The 26,094-nt window shown below is 57.4% G+C and overlaps 1 protein-coding gene across 3 annotated transcripts; it reads right to left on the bottom strand.

The window, feature by feature from the left end:
• Positions 1-9,028: 9,028 nt before the first annotated feature.
• On the bottom strand, positions 9,029-24,800 carry IMPDH1 (inosine monophosphate dehydrogenase 1). 3 transcript variants are annotated; one of them, XM_045564197.1, is made up of 15 exons: positions 24,538-24,800; positions 20,404-20,505; positions 18,323-18,371; positions 16,330-16,431; positions 16,133-16,207; positions 15,622-15,828; positions 15,383-15,470; positions 14,373-14,572; positions 13,735-13,825; positions 13,405-13,500; positions 11,947-12,090; positions 11,701-11,845; positions 11,263-11,406; positions 11,040-11,123; positions 9,029-9,789 (listed from the first exon to the last, which is right to left on the bottom strand). In XM_045564197.1, exons 1-15 carry the CDS (start codon positions 24,705-24,707, stop codon positions 9,768-9,770), a joined length of 1,719 nt encoding a protein of 572 aa, XP_045420153.1. In that variant the 5' UTR covers positions 24,708-24,800; the 3' UTR covers positions 9,029-9,767. The 3 variants fall into 3 exon arrangements, with proteins under 3 accessions (XP_045420153.1, XP_045420155.1, XP_045420156.1); XM_045564199.1 differs by having other exon boundaries at positions 20,404-20,502; XM_045564200.1 differs by lacking the exon at positions 20,404-20,505.
• Between the last annotated feature and the right edge of the window lie 1,294 nt (positions 24,801-26,094).

The following is a 26,094-nucleotide window of genomic DNA, read 5'->3' as shown; positions in this document are numbered from 1 at the left end:
GTATCAGTCTTCCTGGGGAGCTGGGAGCACTGTGTTCCAGTCCCGCCTTGGCAAAGCTTCGAGGACCACACGCCTTCTTCTTCCAGGCTGGGCCACTGCTGATAGGAGAGTGAAGTCATGTCTGCAGGGCCCCGGGCAGGAAAGGCTGGGAGGGCGGAGACCACCATGGAGCTGCAGGGCAAGCAGGGGGGTGGGAGGTGACGAGTAGCCCGGAGGTGGACGTTGAGAAGCTGAGGGGAGGAGCACCCTGCTTCATCCTGGCACCCAAGCAAGGCCATGTTCTGCTCCCAAGGGACCAATCTCTGCCAGGGAAAGGAGAGGGGGCAGCTGCTCCCACCCAGGCCCTCACAGCTGGCCTCGGGGGTGAACATGACATATTGTGGGAGCTCCAAAAATATTGACTCACTGAACGAATCCCGAGAAGGAGAAAAGGACGAGGGTGGGCCTAGGTCCTCTAGAGCCTCGTTTCGAAGTGTGGTCCATGGACCAGCAGCACTGTTCGCACCACCCACGTGCTTGGTAGAAAAGCATCTGCACTTCAGCGAGTGATTGCCTGCCCCACAGGCAAGTGTGAGTGGAGCTGTCTAGAGGGGAGAGCAGGGTTGCACTGCCACCCCCATCCGTGTCTCCTTATAGACATTCAGCCACCTTGGTGACCTGCCCTGGCTTGAACCAGGCCCAGGAAGCTCCCCTGTCCTGTGACCAATCAGGTCTGGGTAGGTCCTTCCAGAGGGCAGTGGGGAACAGTCCCTCATCCCACGCCCTCAACACTGCCTCCCTGGCCTTGGCCCCTGGTGCTGAATGAACCCTGGTGACAAGCAGACTCAGAGAAGGGAGCCCAGGAAAAGGGGTGGGGGCAGCCTAGAGCAGAGATTCTTGATCTGGGGAGGTTGAACCTCCACTGAAAATAAGGTGGAAGCTCTGCTCCATCCGCCCAGAGAAATGGACAGACACGCAATGCTGCATACACGGCAGTGGGGTGTGTGTGTCATAGATCCTCCAGAGCCCACCTGTGTACCCCAACCCACAAAATCCCCTCTCTCCTATTCTGATGTTGTCCGTGTGCCTACTCCTCCTTGCCCCATGCCAGGGCCCCAGAGGCTAAGGCAAAACCTCTGCCTCGGGGAGCTTGCAGGCCAGTCCAAAATGCAAACCCAAGGAATGCAACGCCAAAGCAGAGGACCATGGGGCGGGGGGCATTCCCCAGGAGGGAAGGTCTCATTTCCAATCTGGGAAGCGGCCTTGGAATCATGGTGAGCCCACAGGCTTAGGAGTCAGCCAGGCTTTCCATCTGTACAGCGGGGATCCAAGCCCCCCTCACAAGGGTGGCATTAGATAATGTTGACAATGTTTAGGGCGGGGCACGGCTCATGGTAAGTGTGCTATAAATACACTTAGGAGGAGGCTGAACGATAGCCCTCCAAAGATGTCCGCATCCTATTCTCCAGGACCTGTGACTATGTTACCTTACATGGCAAAAGGGACTTTGCAGATGTGATTGGGTTAAGGGTGTTGAGATGAGGAGATTATCGAGGGTTATACAGTGAGCTCAATGTAATCACAAGTGTAAGGAGGCAGGAATGTCCGAGTCAGAGCACATGTGAAAATGGAAGCAGGTCACAAAGACAGGGAGATTCGAAGACATGCTGCTGGCTTTGAAGATGGAGGAAGGAGCCGCAAGCCAAAGAATTCAGGCAGCCTCTAGAAGCTGGCAACAGCGAGGACGGATGCTCCCCTAGAGCTTCCAGAAGGAATGCAGCCCAGAGGACCCACTTTAGATTCTGACCTCCAGAACAGTAAGATAATAAATTTCTGTTGTTTTAGGCTGCTAAATTTGTGGTGATTTGTTACAGCAGCAACAGGAAACTAATACACTAGGACTCACCAGGTAGAGGCCAGAGGCTTCTGGGATGCCGCTGTAGGACGGGAGGGAGTCGGGGGAATTTTGCAGACAGGCAGGGCAAGGACTGAGCCTGTGATGAGAGGGAGGAGGGGCTGGGCTCGAGTGCTCAGCCTGTGACCTCACCCTTGGCCAGCCACAGCTGCCCTGGCACCCGGATGCCTGTCAGCCCAGGGTTATACGCGTGACTGGGCCAGAAAGGGATCCCTGTGTAGCCAGTCCTGCGGCAAGTGTGGGGTGTGGCAAAGAGAGCTGATGCCACGGAGGGAGCCCGGTCAGCCCTAGGGCTGCAGAACATATATGGGTGGAGGGAGGAGGCTGGCAGGGCTGGCACAGTGCCCTGTTGCCCAGGGCCCCCTGCCAGCTCTGTCCTCTACCATTCTCCCCTGGACAGGAAGCAACCCCTGCCCCTGTCCCCTCTTCTGTCCTTCTCCATCCCAAGGCTCTCTTGACTTCCCCTGGGGCTAGAGAGTGAGGCTGGGGTCACAACTTCAGCTCAGTGCTGAGGAGCTGGGTGACCTTAGGCAAATGACCGTGCCCCTCTGAGCCTGTTCTCTCCTCTGGAAATGGGGACTGTAATAGTCCCCACTTCCTAGGGCTGTAATAAAAGGCATAATGCATGTAAACCCAGTGTCCAGTGTAGAGTAAACCCTCCAAGTGTACTTTGTGTTACCATTGTGTACACACTGTACTGCCCACAAATACAAGATAAAGTTGATCTTCCCTTACTCGGTGCCAAGTTCCTTGAGGGAACAGGCATCCTCTCTCTATCTTTGCATCCTCAGTATTGCCATACTTCCAGGTGTGCAAGAGGTGATGAATATGTGTTTTCTGTGTTCATTAATTCATTTAACAAGTATTTATGAGTGACACCATTTTGCCAGATAAAGACATATGAAGGAAAACAGACACTATGCATATGAGCAGAAAGCATGTTTGTGATGTGATATGGGATCCAGGAGGGGTGGAAGGGATGGGGAGGGGTGAGAGAGGTTTGGTCTTTTGTGGGGGGCAGTGTAGAGAGAAGGTCTAACATGCTGCCCTTGAGCAGAGACCTGAAGGACACGAGGGAATGAGCCATAGGTCATGGGGTAAGGGAGAGGAAAACGGCCAGGAGGCCAGTGTGACTGACTGAGACAGAATGGGTGAGGGGACAGCTAGAGAAAACAAGGCCCAAGACAGTGGGGGCCAGCTCATGAAGGACCTTGTGGGCCACAGTGAAGACTGATTTTTACTTTGACCCCAGGAAAACCAGTGGAGGGTTTTGAGCAGAGGAATGCCATGCTCTGACTTATAGTTTAAAAGAGTCACCCTGGCCACTGTGCTGACAGAACTCTAGAAGGAGGCAACAGTGGGGACTGGGAAAATCTGAGCCCATTGCGGTAACCCAGGGGGGAGAGGGTGGTGCTCTGGGCTGGCGTGGTCGTGGTTGGGAAGAGCCTGGAGGAGGTGCAGGCTGAAGATGCGTTACGCAGCCAGTGTCCAGAAGATTTGCTGATGGATTAAACATGGAGTGTGGAAGAAAGAGGAGCCAAGAATATTTTGTTTTCTTTATCTGAGGAACTAGAGGAATAGAATTGCTATGTTTTGAGATGGGGTAGATTTAAGGAGGATCAGATCTCGGAGGGTGGTGGGGAGTGTGATGGTTAATTATATCTCACAACTTGGCTGGGCCACAGGGTACCCAGATATCTGGTTGTATATATTTCTGGGCATGTCTATGAGGGTGTTTCTGGATGAGATTAACACTTGAATCGGCAGACTGAATAAAGCAGAATGCCCTCCCCAGTGTGGGTGGCCCTCATCCAATCAGTTGAAAGCTTGAATAAACAAAAAGGCTGAGTAAGAGAGAATTTGCTCTCTCTGCCTGACTGTCTTAGAGCCGGGACATCAGTCTTCTTTGGACTTCAGACTTACATTATCAGCTCTCCTGCTTCTCAGGCCTGGGGACTCAAACTGGAACTGCATCACCGGCTCTCCTGGGTCTCCAGCTTGCCAACTGCAGGTCTTGGACTTGTCAGCCTCCATAATCATGTGAGCCAATTCTTTACAATAAGTCTTGCTCTCTCTATATATGTATGTGTGTCTTAAAAGAATATATACATATATATATATATGTAATTGGTTCTGTTTATCTGGAGAACCCAGGCTAATAATACAGGGAGCCAGAAGTTCAGTGTTGGTTATGTTCAGTGTGAGATGTGGCATAGGTAGGGAGATGAGATCTCAAGGGAGCATAGATTAGATAATCGAATTGAATTAGATCCTCCAGATCTGCCCCTTGACCCACGTGAAGTTGGTTTCCTCCTCTGCACAGTCCCTGAAACTAAATCCTTTCCTGCAACTCTTCTCCCCAGAATAGTCCTGCGTTCCAGCTTTGTGCCCTTCTTGGAGAGCTCGCCTGCCTTTGGTTTCAGAGGGGTCACACAATCTCCAGAATTCCTAAGTCCCCTTCCCTCCACCTTTGTGGTGATCCTGTGACAGAGAGAAGCCCCACTTCGAGGTCAGGGGAGACCCTGAGCAGAGGGACCCCCCCACTCAAGCTGGTCAAGGAAAGAACTCAGCCGGAAGGAGCTGGACTCCTTTCGACTCTCTGTGCCCACTGCAGCTGCTCCTGGTTTCGCAGCAAGCCTGGGGCCTTGGACTTCGCACGCCCTCCAGGAGGCAGAATAGGGTGGGCCCGAGGCCATCCAGGCGGGCCTAGGTTCTTACCACCTGGTGACTCGGGGAAGTCACTTGATCTCTCCGAACCTCGCCTTCCCCATCCACTGTAAAAGAATACGCATTGCTGCCATAGGGTCGCTTAGGAGAAGACGCACCTAGCACGGCGACTGGCGCGCAGTAGGATAGTAAATGGCCGCCGAAAACGAGGTCTTTTAGGCTCCTCTCTGCATCCCAGCCAGCCTCTCTCCTTTCTGAGAGATTATTTTGCCCCCATTCCCCTCCTGTCCTTCAGAAGCCAAATTTTACAGTGGACCCGGGCGACCAGGGAATGGTTGCCAAGGGCGGAGCTTTCGGAAGTGCTGCCCGTTGCCTAGGAAACTGCCCCGCTCCGGGTTCCTCAGGTCCCACAGGTCGGTGGGCGCTGGTGCCATCTGGTGGGTGCGGTGCCGCATTGCTTCTGAAGCTCTCAAACCCGGAGTCGCAGCCTGGAGCAGGGAACACGGTTCGGCCCCATTTCTCCCCCCAACATCTCTACATAAAAGCTCTTTGCTTCTTTTGCCCCCATATTTTCTCAGAGACCAGAGGTATGGGAGGGAGTTGGCAGCACTGTGACCCCGGGGAGGGCAGGAAGCGATGTCCTCCCCCCCACACGGAGGGAAAGAGGACAGGGAGCAGGACTCCTGGGGGCGTCGGGTCCCAGAAGTCTCTCCCCTTAGTTGATTTTCTGAAGTCCGGAATCCGCAGCGCAGTGACACACTTTGTGTCCCACTGGCCCGCTTTCCACGGGGAGGGAGCTGTGGGGACGCAGAGGTTAAAGTCGGGGGTGGGAAAGTGACGTGTGGGTCACAGCGAGGTCCCGAGGCAACATTCCCTCTTGGTGAGCCGCTCAGCTCCTGGTCCCCTAGTCCTGACTCCCTTTTTGTTCTCTGGGGAGAACCTTCCTACCCACCGTGACAGTTGTCAGACGAACCCCTTTGAGCCTAGTCACCCTGCCAGCAGGCAGCAGAGGGAGCAGCAGAAAGACGCCTCCGTGAGCGCCCGAGCGCTGCCTGAGGCAGCCCCTGCCCCTGGCCACCCTGGGGTTAGCCTGCCCTGAAGGGTGAAGGGCGAAGGGGAATAGCCGAGGCGTGCCGTCAAGAGGCAGGAAGCTGTTGGGGTGCCGGAGAGTGGGGGTGCTTCCCTCCCCGTTAGGATCGTAAGTAGAGAAACCGAGGCACGGGGCGAGGGAAAGGTCCTGCACCTTGCAGTCCGGATGCCCCCTCTCCAACGCCAGCGGGGCTGGGGGCATAGCTGACTCCGGAGCCAGACAGCCTGGCTCTCAGCCCAGAAGCTGACGTCACCAATGGGCTTAGCGGGGGGTGGAGCAAGAGGCTGGAGACCAGGTCTCCTGGGTCCCTGGTTCCGCCCATCTTCCCTCCTGAGCTGAGCCGCAAGGAAGGTGACCGAGGAAGAGGCTGGGGACTCCCGCGCACCCCGCAGGTGAGGGGTCCTGCCCTGAGGACAAGAGGTATGAGGATGGGGCTGGACGCTGGGGCTGGACGCTGGGGCTGGAAGAGGTGGCAGCGGGTGGGGCGCTCCCACCCCGCCACTCCCCTCTGCCCAGAGTCCCTGCCTCCCAACTCTCCCCAGCAGGGGGTGTGGTGAGGCGGAAAGAGCTGCTCTCCTAACCCCTAATTAGCTGAGTCTCTGTGTAAGGCTGGGGTGGGGCCCAGGGAGCTAAGGTTGGAGTCTGGCCCTTAAGAGCTAGGAGGGATGCTGAAAGAATAAAAAGCTCGGCGGAAGCACAGACGGAGGAGCCCCTCACCCCTACACCCGGTGGCTGGGCCCCTCTTCCTATGCAGACCACAGTCCGGATGTGAGAGGAGGGGCTGGAGGGAGGGATCATTGAGGGCGCTGAGCCACACACAGCTGGAACCCAGACCCCTCCCCTGCGGCTGGCTGCCCAGTTCCTGATTGGCACTAGAGCCACAGAAACTGAAAGGGGCCCCTCCTGGACTACTAGGTCATGCCATCTGAGAGGCTCTGTTCTCAGCCCTGGGAGGGACCAGCTGCTCCTCCATGGGTCCACCAGAGGTGGCCCCATTGCCACCCACTCTCCTGCTCCATCCACCTGTACTACAGGCCTGGCCTCCCAGGGTGCCCTGGCCCCAACGGCTGCTCCTGCCCCTGCCCTGGCTGACCAGGCCAAGTACTTGTAGCTCTGCCTGGCCTGGTGGTGCTGATGTGCTGGCCACAGACAGCGTCCTGAGCCACTTCCTGCGTGGGCTGCCCAGTGCTGGTTTCTGCAAGGCCCTGGGGCACAGGCTGGCCACCCCACAGTGGTGCACACTCTCTTCCTGGGTGGCTACACCTTATGAGACGGGACCTGGGATGTCCACATTTTTGACAGCCTGCTAGTGGGCAGCCTGGGCCGTAGGATGTGGGGTAAGTGTGCTGGCGAGGACCGGGCTGCACAGACCTGGCTGGACTCCAGGTGGACATGCAGTTCTGCTGAGCAAGGTGTCTCTGGTCTGCATCCCAAATGTGGCTCTGGGCTGCCTCTGAATATCCACCTGATGTGGCCTTCCTACCCAGAGCATCTGTCCCTTTGTCCCGCCTGGGCCTCCCCCACTGTGGCTGAATTTGCAACCCAGCATGCTGTTGGGTCCAGACTTATGTGCATTTGCCCCCCCCCCCCAACCGCCTCCATTCATCTGGGCAAGAGGAAGGCATATAGGAGACAAGAAGACTAATTTGCTGAGCACCTATAACCAACCATGTTCTCTCACAATCCTCACGATGAGGCATGAGGTAGGTGCTCTGGCACCTGAAATTCTTTTCTTAGGACACACGCTTTGGACATTGTCTCAGAAAATCATGTAGCCAGATGCACAGGTTTCCTCTAAAGCAGTGATTTTCAAGCTGCATTGTTTTTAATAGTACAAACTTTATTCACAAATAAGACTTCATAAAGTTAAAAGCAGGGGCAGCAAGCTGTGCTATGTATCAGCACCTGGGGCTGAGTCACAATTCCGCAGCCTAGACCCCAACCTACTGCAGTGAGCCTGGGCCTCTGTGCTCATTATTAGCTCTCCAGGTGATTGACATGCTCCAAAATTCGAGGACCACCACTCTAAAACTTCCTCTAGAGGAGCCACACTAACACTAACATACTTCAAGGAATGGGAAGGTCACTGACTACAAGGTAGCTTTTCCTGTTGGTCAGTTCTATTGACCAACTAGGTTTAGTTCAAAAGGAAACTTCTCCCTCTGACCCACTCACACTCTTGATTCAGGGCAACTTGGCATTTATCTGAGAACTCTTAGACCTTTCCTGTATCGATGGCTGGTGGAGCTGCTTCCTGAATGGTTTTTGTAAACCAACGTGCAAGACAAACCGTGAAACATGGCCTCCTTTTGGTCCATCCCCTGTCATCTGTTACCATCCCCTGTGATCTGGGCATCATCCTCCCTCCAAGTTGGGCCACCTTGGACTCTTAGGTGCTCACCAAGGCCACACATTCCAGGGCACAAGGCCTTCGGGGACTGTCAATGACCCACTCACTTTGCCACAACTTCTGAAGCAATTGTTGAACGAGCTGTGAAACCACCCAACAGTCCTGGCATCCAGCTCTTTCCTTCTCACCCCTGAAGCAGTGCAGAGCTGGAAAATGGTGCAGTAAAAGCTGGCCCCAGATACACTGTCCACAGATATCTGGCCCCTGATCAAGTGGCTCTCTCTGTCAGAGGGGCCTCGAGAAGGCAGATGTTAGCACAGCATGCCAACAAGGGACAGTGGGAGCCCCTCCCTGGCAGTCATGGGAATATTTCCAGATCTCATTTCCCACAAACTAGGACCTTCTTCACCCTCTGCTCATTCCTGCCACCAGAACATTCCCAGGCCATCTTCCTTGCTTTTGCCCCTTTGAATGGTGTCTGTACCTTGGTGGGACGGCTTTGTGCCCACTGCCCAACTACAACACAGGCACAGGAAGCCAGTGTGAATGTCCCAAGACCCCTCGACTCTAGGGGGTATTCAGCAGCTCATGTGGCAGTGCTGTCCCCTCCAGCAGGTGGATTGAGGCAGGGAGGCACATCCTGAGCCACATGGGAGCAGCAAGAGCTGATCTGCTCTGCTCTGTGCCCACAGATGGGTGTCATTGACCACAGGCCCTGGGCTCAGCAGTCAGGGCCACAGCCACGCTGTACTTCCACCTGTGCCCGGACTGCACTGTTCTGCATTATGAGGTTGCACTGGGTGCTTTCTGGCAGCCACAAGGCCTCAGTTGCTGGTCTTCTACAGCCACAATGACCCTGTCTGTGAGACTGCCTGGCTGCAGGAGCTGCTGGCCAGAGGGCAGCAGAAGAGTACTGCAATGCCCTCATCACCTTCCTGGGGAGGCTGGGCCTGGTGCCCCAACTAGCCTGGCTCTGATGGGGCTCCAGCCACTGAGTGGTCAAGGGACAGAGACAGGACAGTGGAAGTGTTGAGACCTGCTTGATTTATTCAGATTTAATATACAATGATGCAACTGTGACCCCAAAGTGTGCAAAGTTAAAGCCTTCAACTGCAGCTGAGGAGAGGGCAGGAATGGTGCACCTGGGGATGGTGGTGAGTCAGGAATGATGGGCAGGCGGCCATTATCAGGGCAGCCTCCTCCTCAGGGCCAGGGACGGGGGAGTGGCCTGAGGAGCAGAGCCCAAGGGTAGCCTAGGGACAGAGGAAGGGGGCAGAGACCTCCCCCTGGCCTAGGTCAGGAGCCCAGAAGTGCCACATGGCTGAGGGGGCAGCAGCCCAGGAAGGGCCAGAGGCAGGGCCAGGAGAGCACCTTTTCCTGGGGTGGGAGGTAGGGAGGGAGGTGTCCTACAGAAGCCAGGAGGGGCCACCTGCCCCAGGGTGGGAGCCAGGCCAGAGCAGGCTGCAGCGAGAAAGACCTGAGGCAGGCACAGGGCCTGAGAGCCCGGGCTGGCTAGGCTCAGGGGGCTGAGGAAGGGAGAACCGAGGGCTCCCAGGGCAGCCTGGCCCAGGGAGCAGTCATGACTCTGCAGGGGACACCCAGGGAGGGGCCTCAGACCCCTCAGGGGCTCCCCTCCTCTCTCCCTGGAAAGGAGCTGGGGAACCCGTAGTGCAAATCTGTGGACCACTCAGTTATGGAGGGAGGCTGTGCCCGAAGGGGGACCCTGGGGTGCATCCCCTCCACCACCTCGGCCTCCGCCGCTGTCCTCAGTACAGCCGCTTCTCGTAACTGTGGGGACAAGGCAAAAGGGGGACCAAGAGTAGGTGTGTGGATCCGGCTCCCTTCCCAAAATCCCACCCAGGGCCCCCAGACATGGGAGAGGACAGGGAGCTGCAGGAGCCTCGGCCTCTCAGCCACAGGGCATGGGCAGTGAGCAGGCCCTGGGCCTCTGTCCTTCCCAGGCCAGGGCTCCCTGAACAACTGTGCAGATCCAAAGAGAGTCGTGCTCCTTTGGGCCCCTGCCACATCTGAGTGGACTGTCCTCAGTGCCTGGGGTGGAGACACAGCTCAGGAAGGCACGGCCTATCCTCACAGAGCAAGCTCCGACGAGACAACGAACCTCGGCTGCCACGTCTCCACCCCATCCCTGCACGCACAGTGGCCTAAGTCCCTTGTGGTCACTGGGTCCAGTGTAAGACGGGGCAGCCTCAAGCCTGGGGTCATGGGCATATCTCTGTACCACAGAAGGGGCTTTGTCTTTCAGCTAGATGAGGGGCCACTGCTGGCTTCCTCCACTATGGTGTTGGGCACAGGGGGCCAGGAGGGCTCAATCCCAGGGTCCATGTCCCATGACTACACCCGAGCACCACCCCTACCCAACGCCCATGCCCCCAGCCCAGGTCCCACCCAGACTGCCCCTGCTCTACTCTACGCTTGGCCCGGGCAGCGCGGTTACTTACACGGCAGAAAGGTATAGCTATGGGAGGGTGGGGCAGAAAGAGACACAGGTTAGACGCCCGCGATGCCTGGGGAGATGGGCCTCTTGACCCGGGCGGGGCGCATGCCTACTATGACTACTGCCGCCGACTAGCACTGCCCCCGCCCATGGTCACTGGCGCTGGCCCTGGCATCCGTCTCTCTGCCCTTGTCCCCACCAGAGGGCTCATGCCCCCATCTTCTGCCTGCCTGCCTGAGGCCACCACCAGCAAGAGCCCAGCACCACCAGCCCCCTGCCACCAGCCACCAAGCTTCCTGAGCAAGCAAGGGCTGGCGTCCAGCTGTGGCTAGCGGCCACACCTCCCGTGTCCTGCTCGGGGAGAGGCCCGAGGGGAAGGGAGTGGCCTGTCTGCATAACGGCAAAAGGACAAGGGACAGGGTGGACTGGGCACTGCAGGAGAGGGTGAAAGGTCATCCTGCTACAGCATCCCTGCTGCAGATGGTCCGTGGGGTCCCTGGAATCTCAGCTTGGCCTTGGAGCCCTGGCCCCACCTGCCCAACCCCGTGCCAGCAGGTGAGGGCAAGGAGTCCACCACACTTACGAGTGCAGACCATGGACGCCACCCTCGATCTGGGCCGACATGGTCCGCTTCTCAAACTTGAGCTCTCCTGAGTACATCATGGACCTGTAAGGCAGGTGGGTGGGGCATGTCAGGGGCACCAAGGGCCAAGGAAAGAGAGAGAGAGAGAGAGAGGAAGGAAGCAGGAGGGGGCTGGGAGCCTCCCAGGTATCTCGCTCTCCGCCCCCTCTAGTCCAGCACTCACCGCAGGACAGACAGGCTCCGGGCCCCGATATCCTGGCAGCCATGCTGGATACCCGCTATGAGGTAGGGCACAAACTTCTGGATGGAGCCTTTGTCCTGGATGGAGCCCGAGACGCCCTGCGCAATCTTCACCTTATCCCCCTCGCTGTGTGGAGGGTGAGGAGACTCAGCCCAGCAGCCCGATGTTCATAGGACCCCATCCCACCTCCCGAGGGCACAGGGAGAGGACAGCCACCCAGCAGGGCCCCAGGCAGCCACTCACTGGCTACAGCACACGCAAGCATGGCCTCCGAGTCAGGGGCAGGTCCCAGTCTGCTGCGTCTGCCCCGCGCCTGGGTTTCCAGGACCACGACATGGGGAGTGGGCGCCTTCTGGGGGAATTAGTGGTGTGCTGGGCCCGAGGGGTGGGGCTGATCTGCCTGGGCTGGGGCTGGGGCACCTGAAGTATCGCTTCTGGCTGCTGCTGCTCTTCTCCATGGCGTCCAGCGAGCCCATGCCCCGGTACTTCTTGAGCCTCACCCCGTCTGAGAAGAAGTACTCGCCAGGGGCCTCCGTGGTAGCAGCCAGCAGAGAGCCCATCATCACTACGGCGGTCAAGGGGTCAGTGCCTCCGGCCCCACGGCCCTTCTGCTGCCCCACCGGCTCCCAGCCCCCCACCTGCCCAAGCCCCACAGCACCCCCTCACCTGTGGAGGCTCCCAGGGCCAGGGCCTTGACCACGTGCCCCACGGTCTGGATGCCGCCATCAGCTATGACGGGTACACCAAAGCGCCGGGCGTACTCGGCCACCTTGTACACAGCAGTGCCCTGGGGCCGGCCACAGGCCATCACTGGGGGAGGGTGGGGTACACAAGCCAGAGCAGAGTCAATACAGCGCAGGCGCCAGGCCCAGGGGAAGGCCAGCCCCTTCTCCTTGTGCCCTACCTCTGCCCTGGGGAGGGATGGGGCTGGAGGGTGTTTCTGAGGCATATTAGAGGTGTTGCCAAATAACACCAGGGCAAATGCCACTCCAGGGACTGAAGCCACTCCACCCATGACAGCACTACAAGGGGTTCTGATCCAGGAGCAGCACTGACCTCCAGAGCACAGCGCCCCCAGACAGGTCCTGAGCCTCACCTGCCCTGGATGTTCAAGTTCCCCTCCCAGGCCTTCATTTGCAAAAACTGTTACTAGGTTTATGTATGGCCTCCTTTGGGATACTGGTTTGAGTTTCTTCAAGTTTAATTGTCCAAGGTCCTCAAGTGTCAGGTTTTAAGTGGGAATTGTAAGGAGCCAGGGATGGCTGCAAGGCTGGATAAACTAGGGAAGGAGCCTTTCATTTATTTTGTCCTTACTATATCCCAAGGCTTACCACTGCCTGACACTTAGTAGGTGCTTAATTAATATTTGCTAAGTGAGTGAGAGAGGGCCCACATCTCACTACAGTGATCAGCTAAGGTGAAGGGTAGAAACTTACAAAGCAGAGACTCCAAAGACCGAAAGGGAGAGATGCTTGGGAAAGGAAGGCCAAATGAGTCACTCGGTGTTTTTGGAGAAATGACCTTCACAGGAGGGGCCAGACACACCCCCTCAGGCCACGCCAGGACTCAACTCCTCCAGGCAGCCACCCCACAAGTCAGACAGTCAGACACCAGCCTCCAGGGAGCATCCCTCAACCCACACGGTGGACACGTGTCAGGGTCACCCCCTCCTCCCTCCCCATCAGGAACCCACCCCACAAAAGGGCTTTGCGATTGAGTGGAACCCCCCACGTCACCACATGGTAATGTGGGTGTGTATCCTTACATGTGCAGGGACATGTCGTCTCCATGTCTTAAGTATCTGCCTTGTCACAAATCTAATCCAAACCCTGAGCTGGCTTCCCACAAGCCCCTGTGAAAGGTTGTCACACCAACCTCGGGCCTCCAGACTGGTTGTCCTTGGGCAGAATCTGAGAAGCAGCTGGTGCGTGTCAGTACCCTCACCTGCTTACACCTCCCTCCCCGAGGTCAGGCACCAGACGGGGCAGAGCCCACCACCCCAGGAAGGGTCCTGGCAGAGAGAGCACTCGGCCTGCATTTGTGGAGCAAGAGGGAGGCCCCGGGGCAGGGGTGGGCCCGCAGGGGTTCCAAAGGGCCAGCACTCATCCTCCTACTGACACCCACCTTCTTGGGTGATGCAGATGGAGCCGCAGCCCATGCCCACACGCAGCCCGTCCACACCCGCGTCAATCAGGTTCTTGGCCTGGGCTGCTGTCACCACTGAGGGTGGGGATGGGGCAGAGGAACAATGTGAGGACGGGGTGCCCCTGTCCTGTCCAGGGGCTTCCTGGGACCCTGGCATAGCCCCCTGGTCCCCCTTCCGTGACCAAAGCCCATCATGCTCCCTGCCCTCCATGCCAGCAGCAATGCCATCACCTAGGAATACTGAGGGACAGAGAGGGGTTACACAGTGAGGGGACAAGAGCAGGGGATGAGAGGGGACCCCGCACTCACCATTCCCCCCAATCACCTGGAGGTGGGGGTACTTCTGCTTGATGTAGTGCACCATGGCAATCTGATACACCGAGTTCCCTTGGGATGAGTCCTGTGAGAAGGGGACAGAAGAGCCAGGGCTTAGCTAAGGATCCTCGCTGGGGGAGGGAGGTTCCGAGTGGACAGACCCCCAAAATTCTATGAAAACTGTTATGACAATGCTCTTTCTTATTTTTTTTTTTTTTTTTTCTGAAAAGTCACTTGACAACCCTCAGCTGATTCTCCAAGGGGCCTGCCTAACACCACTAACGTACAGTCTTGGAGCAGACACGGCCCTTTTGTACCCACTGGACAGACTGATGCCTCTGCAAGGAGGCGTCCTGGGGTTGCATCCTGCTCCCTAACTCACTAAGCAAATGAAACTACTTAACCTCTTTGAGCCTCAGTTTCTTCATCTGACAACTGGGAATGGAACCACACCTCAAGGGGCTGATACATATAAAGGTCTTAGCAAAGTGCCTGGCAAGGGGGAGGTTTGTCACTGAACATGAGTTATAATTATTAGTGAGGGACAGTCACAAGCTTTAGTAGAGGTGAACCTGGGTCCTCATAAGCCTCTACTCTCCTGAACCCCCCCCCCACCCAGGCAGTGTCCTTACCAGCACTATGACGTCGGCGCCTGCCTGGGTGAGCAAGTCCAGGCGGTACTTGTCATCCTCACGGGTGCCCACAGCTGCTCCGCACAACAGCTGCTTGTGGGAGTCCTTGGAGGCCAGAGGGTAGTCCCGGTTCTTCTTCAGGTCGGTACGGGCAATGATGGCCACTAGCTCATCATGGTCATTAACAATAGGCAGCTTTCCTGGTAAGGAATGCAAAGGTGAGATGGGAGGGGATGGACGGTGAAGATAAAAGTGGCTCAAGCCAGAATTCCACTGAAGTATCCAAACCAGCCACTAGGTGACAGCACCCACCGGGGTAGTGCTCCTAAGGACCTGGACCTCTTCCTGAGGAACAGAAAGCAAAGAAACCTCCTAACAGAACAGGTTCCTGGAGCTCTTCCCGCCCTGCGGCCTGGCCATGCTGGGACAGGCAGCCCCTGAGTGCTGGCAGCCTTTCACCTGCTGGGCCACAGGCCACAGTGGTCGAAAACTCCTAGCTAGGGCACAAATGTAAGGCTATCTTGCAGGGGGAACGTGTACTCTGCCCAATACAAACCCCAAAGAACTCTCCAGTATGGACCAGGGAAGCATTTCCCAAATAGCCCACAAGGCCCTAGTGAATATTATGTAAACAGCTCCAATGTCAAATAAATTTAACTGCAGGACTTCTCAGAGCCTTTAATAAGCTAATGTGCAATTCTTTATGCAGATGGGGGATATAGAAAGCAGTATTTCTCAGCCTTTTAAGACCACAGAGGCCTTTTTCATGATAAGTATCTCACAGGACTAGTTTTGGGAAACATACTGTGAAGAGGCTAAATTAGGGACAGGTTTCCTGAAGCAAGGAGAAAGATGTTAGGAACTGTGTTCTTGCCTGCCTGAGATTATTAAAAAACCTTCCCTAAGGCCCAGGGTGGCTGCTGGGACAACCTGCAAGGCTGGGAAGGAATGGGGGACCCGGGGTACAGAGTCAGGACGGGTGGTTGGGTTTTCTGCCTGCTCCCTGGTACCTTTCTTGCTACGCTGCAGGATCTCATTTGCCTCTTTCAAAGTCACACCTGCTGGAGCCACCACCAGCTCGATCCGCGGCGTCATCACCTGTGGGGCCAGGAACATTTGCCTGCAGGTTGGCAGGTGAGAGAGAAGGAGCCAGGCCTCCCTCTGGTCCTGGTCACAGGTACCAGCCTGAGGCCCCAGGGTGAAGGGTCCTCTCTGCACCCCAGTCCCGCTCTCCCTGCCCTGCAGGTACCTCACTGAGGAGGGTGGTGTGGTCCTTCTCAGCGAGGAAGTCGATGTCTCGAGAGGTGACAATGCCCACCAGCTTGCTGCCCATGGTGCCCGTCTCAGTGATGGGGATGCCGGAGAAGCCATGGCGAATCTTGGCCTCCAGCACATCCCCCACGGTGTGCGAGGGGCTCAGCACCACGGGGTCTGTGATGAAGCCCTGTTCAAACTTCTGTGGGCAGAGACAGGGGAAAGAAAAGGCTGGGAGAAAGCCAGGGATAGGGTCCAGCCTGGCCACAGGGGACAGAGGGTGCCCTGGCTGTGCCACAGAGAAGCCGGGATGCTTAATGGGGTGAGGGGCCAATGGGAAAGTGAGGGCTCAGCCCTGGGAACCCCACTGAGAGGAGAGGCAGGTGGGACCCCACAGCAATCAGCCAGGGAATGCGGCAGCCTCCAGGGCTGGCAAGGGAGGCCAGGAGGGTCTCTGAGGTGGGGGCTGCAGGTGGCATCTTCCTGGGGGTGGGCCTAGTACTTGCCTTGACCTTCCGCACCTCATTGGCCTGGAACTCTGGGGTGCAGTTGTGGTGAATGAAACCGATGCCTCCCATCAGCTGGTGTGGAAGGGAAGTGTGGTCAGAGCTGGGGGCCGACCCTCCTAGCCCCTGCCCCTCAGCACAGCCTGCCCTGCTCAGTTCCCTCTGCCCTGAGGTCCCCACCCAGGCATGGGACTCACAGCCATTGCGATGGCCATGTCAGCCTCTGTCACAGTGTCCATGGGGGAGGAGATCAGTGGCGTCTTCAGCGTGACCTTCCGAGTCAGGGCTGAAGTCAGGTCCTGAGGATGGAGGCACAGTCCACGTGAAGAGTTTATCATCCAGTGGACAAACATTCACCAAGCTCCTACATGTATCCAGCACCAGGCCAGGCCTGGGGATACGGCAGTGAACAAGGAGGATGAGGTCCCTGCTAGTCTAACGGAGCTTACGTTCTACTTGGAAAGAAAGATGACAGACACGAGACACAGGGACAAGATGATTACAGTCAGGACAAAGGCTACGAAGAAAAACAACAAGGCCAGTGGCCACCGGGAAAGTGGGTGGTCAGGGAGACCCTCTTTCCTGGGAGGGGTGGGAGCCAGTCAAGGAACAGCACGTGGAACTGTCATGCAGGCTGCGGGAGCTGCGCGTGCGAGCCCGCCTCTGACGCCTATTCCTCCCGAGCGCATTTAGGAAAGAAAAAGCAGGCGAGTGGAGTGGAAGGAAAGGACGGAGGCAGGAGGCAGGCAGGGCGGGCATGTGTGGCTGTGAAGCCATGGAGACGGGCTCAGGTTCTGTTCTGAGAGAAGAAGCCACTGGAGGGTCTTAGGCAGAGGAGAGACACTATCTGATTATGTTTTTAAGAGGTCACGCAGGCTCCGATGTGGAGAATGGGTTCTGGGTGCCAACGGCTGCGGCGGGGGAGGATGGGAAGGAGTCTACTGGCCATCCAGGAAAGTAGGTGACTAAGGGTGTGGAGCTCGAGAGAGTGGTTGGAATTACAAATGTACATTTAGGCGTCACCTGCCCATGAATGGTATAGAAGGCAGGTCACAGACCCCTCCGAGATTCATGTCAATAGTCATGGATCCCAGTCCCCCACACGCTCAGACACTGAATTTGGTGTACAATTTTTGAGATTCACAGGCCCCTTAAGTCCATCACTGACCCTGGTTCAGAACCCTGGCCCTGCAGTTTAGAAAATGCCACCTTCTCCTCCCTCAGCATCCATAGGAGAAGAGATACAAACTTCCTGACAGAGGCTACAGGACAGGGAAGCCTGACAGGCCAGGCAGGGGTCTCTTCCATCTCTCTCTTCCTAGCACCCAGCCCAGGGTCTGGCACAAAGCCAGGGTGCTCAGTAAACTCTGTTAACTGAACAGCTGAACCAAGAAGGCATCCTGGTTGCTGTCATAAAGGAAATATCCAAAATAGTGAAAATTTCCCCCTAAAAATCTGCCTGGGTCAGCTCTGTCCGCTGACCCACAGCGTTTCCCCAACACATAAGTGATCTAGGCACACTCGGCCCTCTGGCCACTCATGAGAATGAGACCAGAATAAATACCGATAATGACAGCAACAGAAAAGAAACTGGCTCTTCAAAATGTGGATGAACTCATTATAGAACCACCCAACTTTTTCTTGAAATGACCTATGCCATCATCGTTACCTCCCCTTGGCTTCTGTGAGTTTACCATATATTAATTGTTCATTGATTCGGCTCACTGGAGAGCCCCTCCTGAAAAGTAAGGCAGTGTTGCCCTGTATTTGTCCAAAATCTAACTCCTTCACACCCTCTCACCAGTTCTTGTACACTGTGGATCTGCGAACAAATCTGCCCACTGCTTCAAAGTCTCCGTAATTTTACTGGCTTCTATCACGTCCTTGCTCAGCATTTCAGACAAAAATTCAGTCCTTATGGTCTATACAATAAGGCAGTCACACCCAAGCCCCACTGAGGGCCTTTTCTGTACCAGGCCCCCACTCAGGACACCCCCTGATTCCCCACAGCAGCCTCTGCCCATCAGGCGTAACACTTTGCACCGCGCAGTGTCTCTGGCAACAGTAGAGGCTACATATCCACCACATTCCCAAGGAAAGTCGCCCCCACACCCTGCCCTTGGGCAAGAAGTCAGGCTCATCCACCACATACACACCCCTTGCCCCCTTGTAAAAGGAAGAGGTACTCACCACCTCATCAGCTATGAAGTCTATGAATCCTGGGAGAATCAGGAAGTCGCTGTGAAGACAGAAAAGGGAATGTTACTGGTGGGGAGGAGTGGCCCAAAGGGCCAGGGCCTGCCCTGCCAGGGGAGGCAGCACGTGGGTGGGGAAAAGGCTAGAGGAGCAGAGGCTGGAGCCCTCTGATCCCTGCTGCCCCATCAGGGCGGACCCTGCCCTGTACCCCCCACTACTGCAGACTCCAACCCAGAGATCTAGAGTCAGAGACAGTGAAGGTCTGTGGACCTGGGCCACCAGCAAGGCAGCTGGCCCAAAATATCCATTACCTTCAGGGCTCAGAGTTTGTCAAGTGCCACACATCAAATACAGTGCTTGCCTTTGAAAACTTCTCAATCTTGATAGGGAGAGACCATAAGTAAACACATGGAAGGAAGCTGAGAGCAGTTCTGTAGTACAACATGGCATGAACAAGACCCAGCACAAGACAAGCTGCACACCCCAGTGCCTGGGCTGCTGAGTCACACAAGGTTCAGAACAGCATGGAGGGACCCCAGGGGGCTGAGCACAGGGCACGTTCTGACAGAGCAGGCACTCGGGACTTGGGTAACCAACAGATATGGCCGGGATGGGGAAGGGGAGGAGGGAGACCCTGCACTTGGGACTAGGACATGGGGGTAAAGTATGGCAGCTGCCAACACTCGGGTGGGCCATGGTCATGGCGCACCCCAGAAGGGGAGGCCTGCATTGGTCCATCTAGGTGCAGTGCCACATCCCAGGGGCCTCAACAGGCTCAAGCTCCCTGAAATCACAGCAGGTCTTGACAGACACACCCAAAAACAAATACCCCACACTTCAGGAACACTGGGCTAAGCAAAGCAGCAGGCACCCTAGTGCAGGAAGGAAAAGCCACAAGGTAGATGGGAATGGGGTCATTAATCTGCTCCAAGGCCTAGAGGAACTCCTAGGAGTTTCCCTAGAAGGCTCCAGTGAAAAATATACAAAAATATACTCTCTCCCATCACCAAAACCACAAAGAAACAAAGAATTTCAGCCGCTCCCACCCCTTGGCAGTCCTCCTTCTGTATAGCAAGGAGGCCTTTGTGGCTCACTTAGAGGCCAGAGAAGAAATGCTGGTGTCTGGAACTCTTGGCATTTTCTGGGTATTATATACCACCCTCACCTACGGGCAGGCAAGAGGAGGCACTCCTCAGGAGTGACGGGGTATCCTGGCATTTAGGGAAACTGCCTGCCAAGCAGGAGTGCTCACAAGCCAGGGTAGGGATGGCAGGAGGCAGGCCAGGGATGCTCTCGGTTTGCCAGCATCCCCTCTTCACCCAGTCCTGATGCTCCTTCCTGGCAGGGACACTGTCCTGCAGCCAGGAGCCAGAGCTAGTGCCAGGCCTGCTGCAGCCGGCAGGACAACTGGCCTGGGCCCACAAGAAAAGGCAAACTAAGCCAGAGGCAGACGGGTAGGTCTCTATCCTCCTCCAAAATCCCATATGGGGTGGGCTTGGGGGTGGCAGTCACAGAATGCTTGTGCAGGGAGTAGGGGCACCAGTGCCAACCTGTGGGCAGGCAGGGTCACAAGTGGAAGGAGGGCTGGACTGGACAGTGGAAAAAAGGAGCCATCCCAACCACCCAGCTGGGCCTCTCCTGGGGGCAACACTCCAGCAGCTGGCAGAGCCAGCTCCACGGCCCCCTCTGCCCTCGTGGTGGGGCTAGGAGAGGGCGTCCTGGCCCAAGGGCGGGGAAAAGTCTCCCCAAGACGCCCACAGCTCGAGTTCCCACATGCCCCAAGGCAGCCCCACTCCATGCTCATAAGAGGAGAAAGGGGCAGGCAGAACCCAGACCTGGCCAGAAACAGGTCAGGGCACTGAGGGCCGCGATGTCGCTGGTGCCACGTCCCTCTGTTCTCAGCGCGGGCCTCCTTCCTTCCCCGGCCATCCCTCCCCAACCCCTCCCCCCAGTCACTCGCACTGGGCCGGGAACGCGGCGTCTGCGAGGGGGGCGCCGTGCGCTCCCAGGGCCGGGGCCGGAGATCGCGGGCGGCGGTGCGCGCACCGAGCGGGGCCTCGGCCCCCCGCGCTTACTTGTAGGTGAGGCCGTCGGCGTTGGCGAAGAGCTGCTGCGCGGTGAGCCCATCCTCGGGCACGTAGCCGGTGCCGCCGCTGATCAGGTAGTCCGCCATGCTGCTGGGAGACCCCGCGACCCGACATAAACACCCGCGCGGGCCGCCCCGCTGCTGCTGCCACTGCTGCTGTCGCCGCCGCTGCTGCTGACGCCGCGCCGCGGCCACGCTGCCGCCGCGGGCCGGGCGGGCCGGGGGCGGGGGCTGCGGCAGCGGCGGGGCGGGCTGGGGCGCCGCCCTCCTCCCCTGCCCCGCCCCCGGCACCGCCGCCTCCGCCCCGCGCCGCACAAAGGGCCCCGCGGAGTCTGGCCCAGCAGCCGCCACCGCCGCCGCCGCCGCCGCCGCCGCGCACGCCCTGGGCCGCCTGCAGTGGCACAGCGACCCTGCCGGCCCGGGCTGGCTGGGGGCCGGGGGGTTGTTATCCAGAGGGGGAGGGGACTGAGCCAGGCTGGGACACGCCCCCTCGGCCGCTCCTCTTGGCAGCGTCCCAGGACCCCCATCAGCGCGCGCCCCGGATTCGCCCACAGCCTGGGCCACCCCAGGCCCCTGAGCCCCCGCCAGCTTGAGTCTCCCTTGCCCTACTCCCCACCCCCAGGGGTACCCCTAACATGGTTCTCTCTTTCCACAGTACTAATCCCTGGACCCTATCAAGGCCCGGACGCCTGAGAAACTGGTCTGGGCTCCCCAACACACAGGCGTTTGAGTTTGGACCCCTACGCCTGCCAGGACATCATTCCTAGGGGGCCGGCATTCTTAACAGTGGCATTACTTGACCTTTAGGTGGCCTTGAAGCCCTCTGCAGTTTACAAAGCATTTTTCATAAATGATCACATTTACTCCACAGTCTATTAATTGCTAATTACTAGGTATCCCCCCTTGACAGATGCAAAACCTACAGTTCAGGAAGCGGGGGAGGGGTGCTGCTTCTGACTCCCGGCCCAATGCTTCAGCCTAACCACCCTATCCCCAGCTCAGAAAATGGTGCACATACCAGAAGTCTGAACCCCAAAGAGGAAAGTTTGTTTCTATTTGGGAGGGTGGTACGGTGGTAAGATGAGGGGAGGGGCACAGGCCTGGCCTAGAGAAGTGAGGATGCATAGAAATGAGGACAGAGGCTAGGGAACTTTGGAAAAATCCCCAAAGCAGAAGTTTGGTGGCCCTGGGTGCCCAGCAAGACCTAGATTTCTACATGGGGACAGTGAGATTAGGCAGCAAACTGATTCACATGGGGAAAGGTGGGAAGGTAGGAGGCAGAGCCTTCCCTCTTATGTGCCAGAACTGCCACTGTTCCCCCTTGACCAAAAGCTAGAGAGTGGGTCCCCACCCCACCCCCAAACTCCACAGCCTCCTCCCTGTGTCCTCCTGTGGTACCACAGCTTACTTCTTGGTGAGGTGAGAGAACAGGCGGGGCAGGGACACAGTCCTCTCCTTGCCATGGTGGCTGTCTGTGGCCCTGGGAGGCTGGGTTTGTTTACCTCTCAGCAGTGTGGTGACAGCCAGGCCCAGGGAGGCTTGGCCTCCAAGCCACAGGGCTCCCTGGGATGCCCAGCCTCCCCAGGGACCCTGCCAGGAAAACACAGACTGTTCCATCTGTGTGCAGAGGGGAGGCTTCCCACAGAGCTCAGGCCATAAGGCTGGTGTGGCTGAGAGTGTTAAAGACTCACAGATGTCCTCTTTACCCTTACTATGGGGGATAGGGACATCACATCCCTCCCCATCAGTGGAGCCCACAGGAGTGCTCTTGACTGGGAGCCCCTGGTATTGGAAGGGAGTAGGGGCTGGGGCCAGCTTGCCAGGATGGCTGGAAAGAACCTGTGAACCTTCAGCATTCATAGACCCACCCAGGGAGCCAAGGCCATAGGGGGAAAGGCAGGGAGAGTATCCTGAGGTGCACCAGCACTAGGACCTTTCACTGGCCGCCTGGAGCAGAGTAGTGAGGGCTGCCCCGGGGCACCTTTACTGCCACAGAAAGACACAGCTATCATGCCAATTGCAGGCACAGAGCGCAGGCTGCTCCAGTGGTCTCTCTGGGTCTCTAAGGGACCTGCTCTGGATCACTACCTCCTACAGCATGAGTCAGGAATGCCTAGGTTGCTATTCAGGGTTCTGCCAGGGCTGGGGCCCAGGACAGCAGCTAGGTTCTGCCATCTCAGGTGACCTTAATGTAACATATGCCCCAGCCTAGAACTCTGGGACCCAGGGGAGGTGGCTTCCAGGCTGAGTATGGGATGGGTCACCTTCCCAGTGATTGCAGATTCCACGACTCCACTCCTCTTCTCCTGCTCCCCCACCCCTCCTGCTTTGACCTGTGTCAGCGCTCCTCATCACTCTAAGCTGCTGGGCTCAGCCCTGAGTTAGGCTGTCCTTTTCCAGAGACTGTGTTAATCCACCTCCCCACCCCCCTACTTGCCTCCTCCCTCTTCCTGATCTTCCCCAGCTGCTTCCTCCCTGGGGAGGAGACACCAAGGCAACCAGTGGGCCTCTTCAGCCTGAGGAAGGGCTGTTGGTCCCCTGAGACTCCCCACCTAGCAGCTGTGAGGGTGGGAGGGAGGGTCTAAGCCCCTTCCTCAGGGCAGTAGGGCGATGGTGCCCAGCTCAGCACTGGGGGCCAGGCAGGGGCTGTTTGAAGGAACAAGATTTCAAAACATTCTTGAGGGGGAAAGAAGTAATAACAACATTAGCATTGTTGAGCTGGGACAGGGTCATGGCTTGCCCAAGTTCACACCAGATAGCGGTAACACTGGACTCAAACCCAGCACTTCCCATGGAACCCTGCCCTCTTCCCACAGCTCCAGGTTGGCGAAGGCAGATGGAGGTCTAGCCAGCAGGTTTTGAGTCTCATACCACCTGGCTGCGGCTCAGGCCAGGTGGTTTACACAGGCTCTTCTGAGCCTAAATGGGGGTGTGGGGGGTAGGGATGACTCTTGCTGCAGAAGTACAATCTGGAGAAGGGACACGCTTGAAAGGACCTGGCCTGAGCTCTGAAGCGATCGATACCTTTGCAATAACTGCTCTAACCAAGGCACTGCCTCCGTCCAGCCTGCAAGTGCCCCAGCCTGCTCCTCACCCCCAGGGCCCCTGCCTATCCCCCTGGGCCCTGAGCCCCAGGAACTGGATTTCTAGGATAGGAGGAAAGATAGGGGTTGCCCAAGCCTGTGTCAATTCTAGAGAGGCCTGCCAGGACAGGAGGGGCCAGGCTTCACCTGGCAGCCTGGCTGCCCAGCAGCCCCTTAAGCCGTTAAAAGTTCTTACATAAGTGACCAGCCCCTGGGCAGAGCTGCTGGGCTAATTCCCTCAGACCACCCCCCCCCAAACCCAGCTGCCAGGTCACCTCCCCAAGCTGCTGAGCACCAGCAGATGGGGCAGAGAAAGAAGTCCAAATCCTCTGAACCGGAAGGACAGTGGGATTGCATTTCAAGCTGCGATGCAATCCAGAGATTAGCTGCTGTCTCCTTTTCAGCCAGTCCCTTTGGGGCCCAGCTCACTACCCCACTCTCTCTCCAGTGCTCCTCATTGCCATACAGACCCCAGCATGGGGGCTTGAGTCTTCGGAGAGAGCTTGAGGTGAGCTGCCACAGCAGCCTCATCTGACCTTAGTGCATGGTGAGGAGGGGACAGTGTCCTCAACTGGCCCTGCGGAGGCCACCCATCTGGACACCTACACCTGCCAGTAAGACTACTGAAGATAGTTCTAGGAGCTAACAGCCAAAGAGGAGTAAGCAAAGTCGGCCAGGGACTCCAACAAGCACTGTTTGAACCCCAGGAGTTGGAGCCACTTGGACTGGGTGCCGTTGGGTGTGTAATCGAGGTCCGATCCAGGGCTAAGATTTTAGGGAACGTTTTAAGGAACTGTTCCCTCTCCCCTGCTCTCCTGTGCAACGCAGCACCGAATCCTTTGCACAGTGCACGCCTGGATCCCCCAACCAAAGCCCGGAGCGTGGCGTTTCAGGAAGTTAGATGTTGAGGCGGTAAGACGAGAAGGGTGTGTGGGGCCTGCCCCTCCCCTCCCCCGCAGCGCCGTGGGTTCCTAGAGCCGCCGCACCCTCCTAGGCCTCCCGCCCCGGGTGCGCCCCCTGCGCTCTGCCCTGGGCGTCACCTCTCGGGCTCGTAGCCGGCCTGCAGCAGGCGGGCGATGTACCGCTGCGCCGCCGTCTCGTGTCCCGAGTGTTGCCGGACTCCGGGCTCCAGAACAGCGGCGACTCCGCCTTCCAGCAGCGGCGGCGAGAGCGGCCCCGACCCCGGTGGCAGAACGAGCGGCCCCTCCATGGGGAGGCCGCGGCTCAGAGCGGGCGGGAGCCTCTCCGCCTGGAGGCTCCCGGGCCCCGGCTGGGCAGTGAGCGCAGCCCGCTCGGGTCCCCGGAGGGGGCGGGGCCGCGGGGGCGGGGCGTGCTGCCCGGGGCGGGGCGGGGCGGCGGGTGCCGGATCCGGGAGTCGGCCCGGCTCCGCCCTTGGCTCCGAGTTCTTCCCGCCCCGCTACGCGGCCGCCGGGGCTCAGCGTGTCTCTCCCATCCCGGGTTCAGCAAGGGTCTATCGGAAGGCGGAGGGGGTGTGTCTTCAAGGCTGGAAATGTGAAGGACCCCCGCCTCTTCCCCGCCGTGCAGACCTTCCAGTTTCTTCTGGCTCTTTCAGAGGAAAGCCAGGAGAGGACGGGGACGTGGGGCGATGCCAAAGGCAGGGGTCTCCTCGCGGCTTGTGTCCGCTCCTTTGCCGCACACGACGACGGCTTGGGCCGCTGCGGCTCCTCCTACTGGGCGGCCGCAGACCTCCAGCGCCAGGGCGAGAGAGCTGCGGGACACTGCCCACCTCCCTTTGCCTACTCAACAGACGCCACCTTAGATGGGAGGAAAGGAGATTTTCCGCAGCCCTTACCTGCCACTACCTTAGGAAGAACAGATAAGGCTGCAATTTCCTTAAGGAAAAGGACCTAGTCTTGCCTCGTTGCGGGGGCACGGTGCCTTGTTATGGGAGTACCCCATAGCAAGGGAGTGGGGCAGAGCGCACCATCAACTCGAACTTGTTCACATCTACTGCCTAGAAAGCGCACCTTTTCCTATCGTATCACTGTTACCATTGTCAACAGTGATTGAGCAACTAGCAAATACGTCAAGGAAAAGTAAGAGTCCCCGCCCTCAGGTAATTTATTTGAGGAGACAGAGTGAATAGAAAATAAACAGCTGATAATTCTTATACCATGTACAGGCGGTACTTAGACAAAGTTCGACTTAAAATTTTTGACTTTACAAGGGGTTTATCCAGCTGTAAACTGAGGAGCATCTAGACTTTAAAACAACATCTGGCAATCTAAGGGAACAAATGGTAAACACTGAGTGATTTAGGGATGCTAAGAGGCATTCCAAGGAGCCACAGTTATGGGTCAGACTTTTCAGCAACTATTTCCCAAAATAAATTGAATTTGTGCAATGGTAAGATCTTGGACTTTATCTTTTGTGGTAGTTTCCTATACATATACACACCCACTCCCCAGAATCAGAATTAAAATATAGTTTCTCTGACTCCCAGCCACAGGTGGAATCTTGGTGAATGCCATTATAGACAAGACTTTGTATAATGAGATCATTTCCATGTCTCTGCAGATCTCCCAAAGAGACAAAGGTGGACTGATCTAAATTATACACAATGATAACGTCATTTT

Source organism: Lemur catta, chromosome 11, assembly GCF_020740605.2.
Source record: "Lemur catta isolate mLemCat1 chromosome 11, mLemCat1.pri, whole genome shotgun sequence".
NCBI lineage: Eukaryota > Metazoa > Chordata > Mammalia > Primates > Lemuridae > Lemur > Lemur catta.
The sequence above is the reverse complement of the archived record's forward strand: the minus strand, read 5'-3'. Positions and strand labels throughout refer to the sequence as shown.

Excerpts from the sequence above, each read along its gene's own strand:
- IMPDH1 (XM_045564197.1), bottom strand. The coding sequence starts at position 24,707 with ATGGAGGGGCCGCTCGTTCTGCCACCGGGGTCGGGGCCGCTCTCGCCG. Across the intron at positions 11,846-11,946 it reads GGCCCTGGGAGCCTCCACAG|TGATGATGGGCTCTCTGCTG; the intron begins GTGAGGGGGTGC and ends TGACCGCCGTAG. Across the intron at positions 9,790-11,039 it reads GGCGTCCATGGTCTGCACTC|TTACGAGAAGCGGCTGTACT; the intron begins GTAAGTGTGGTG and ends TTGTCCCCACAG.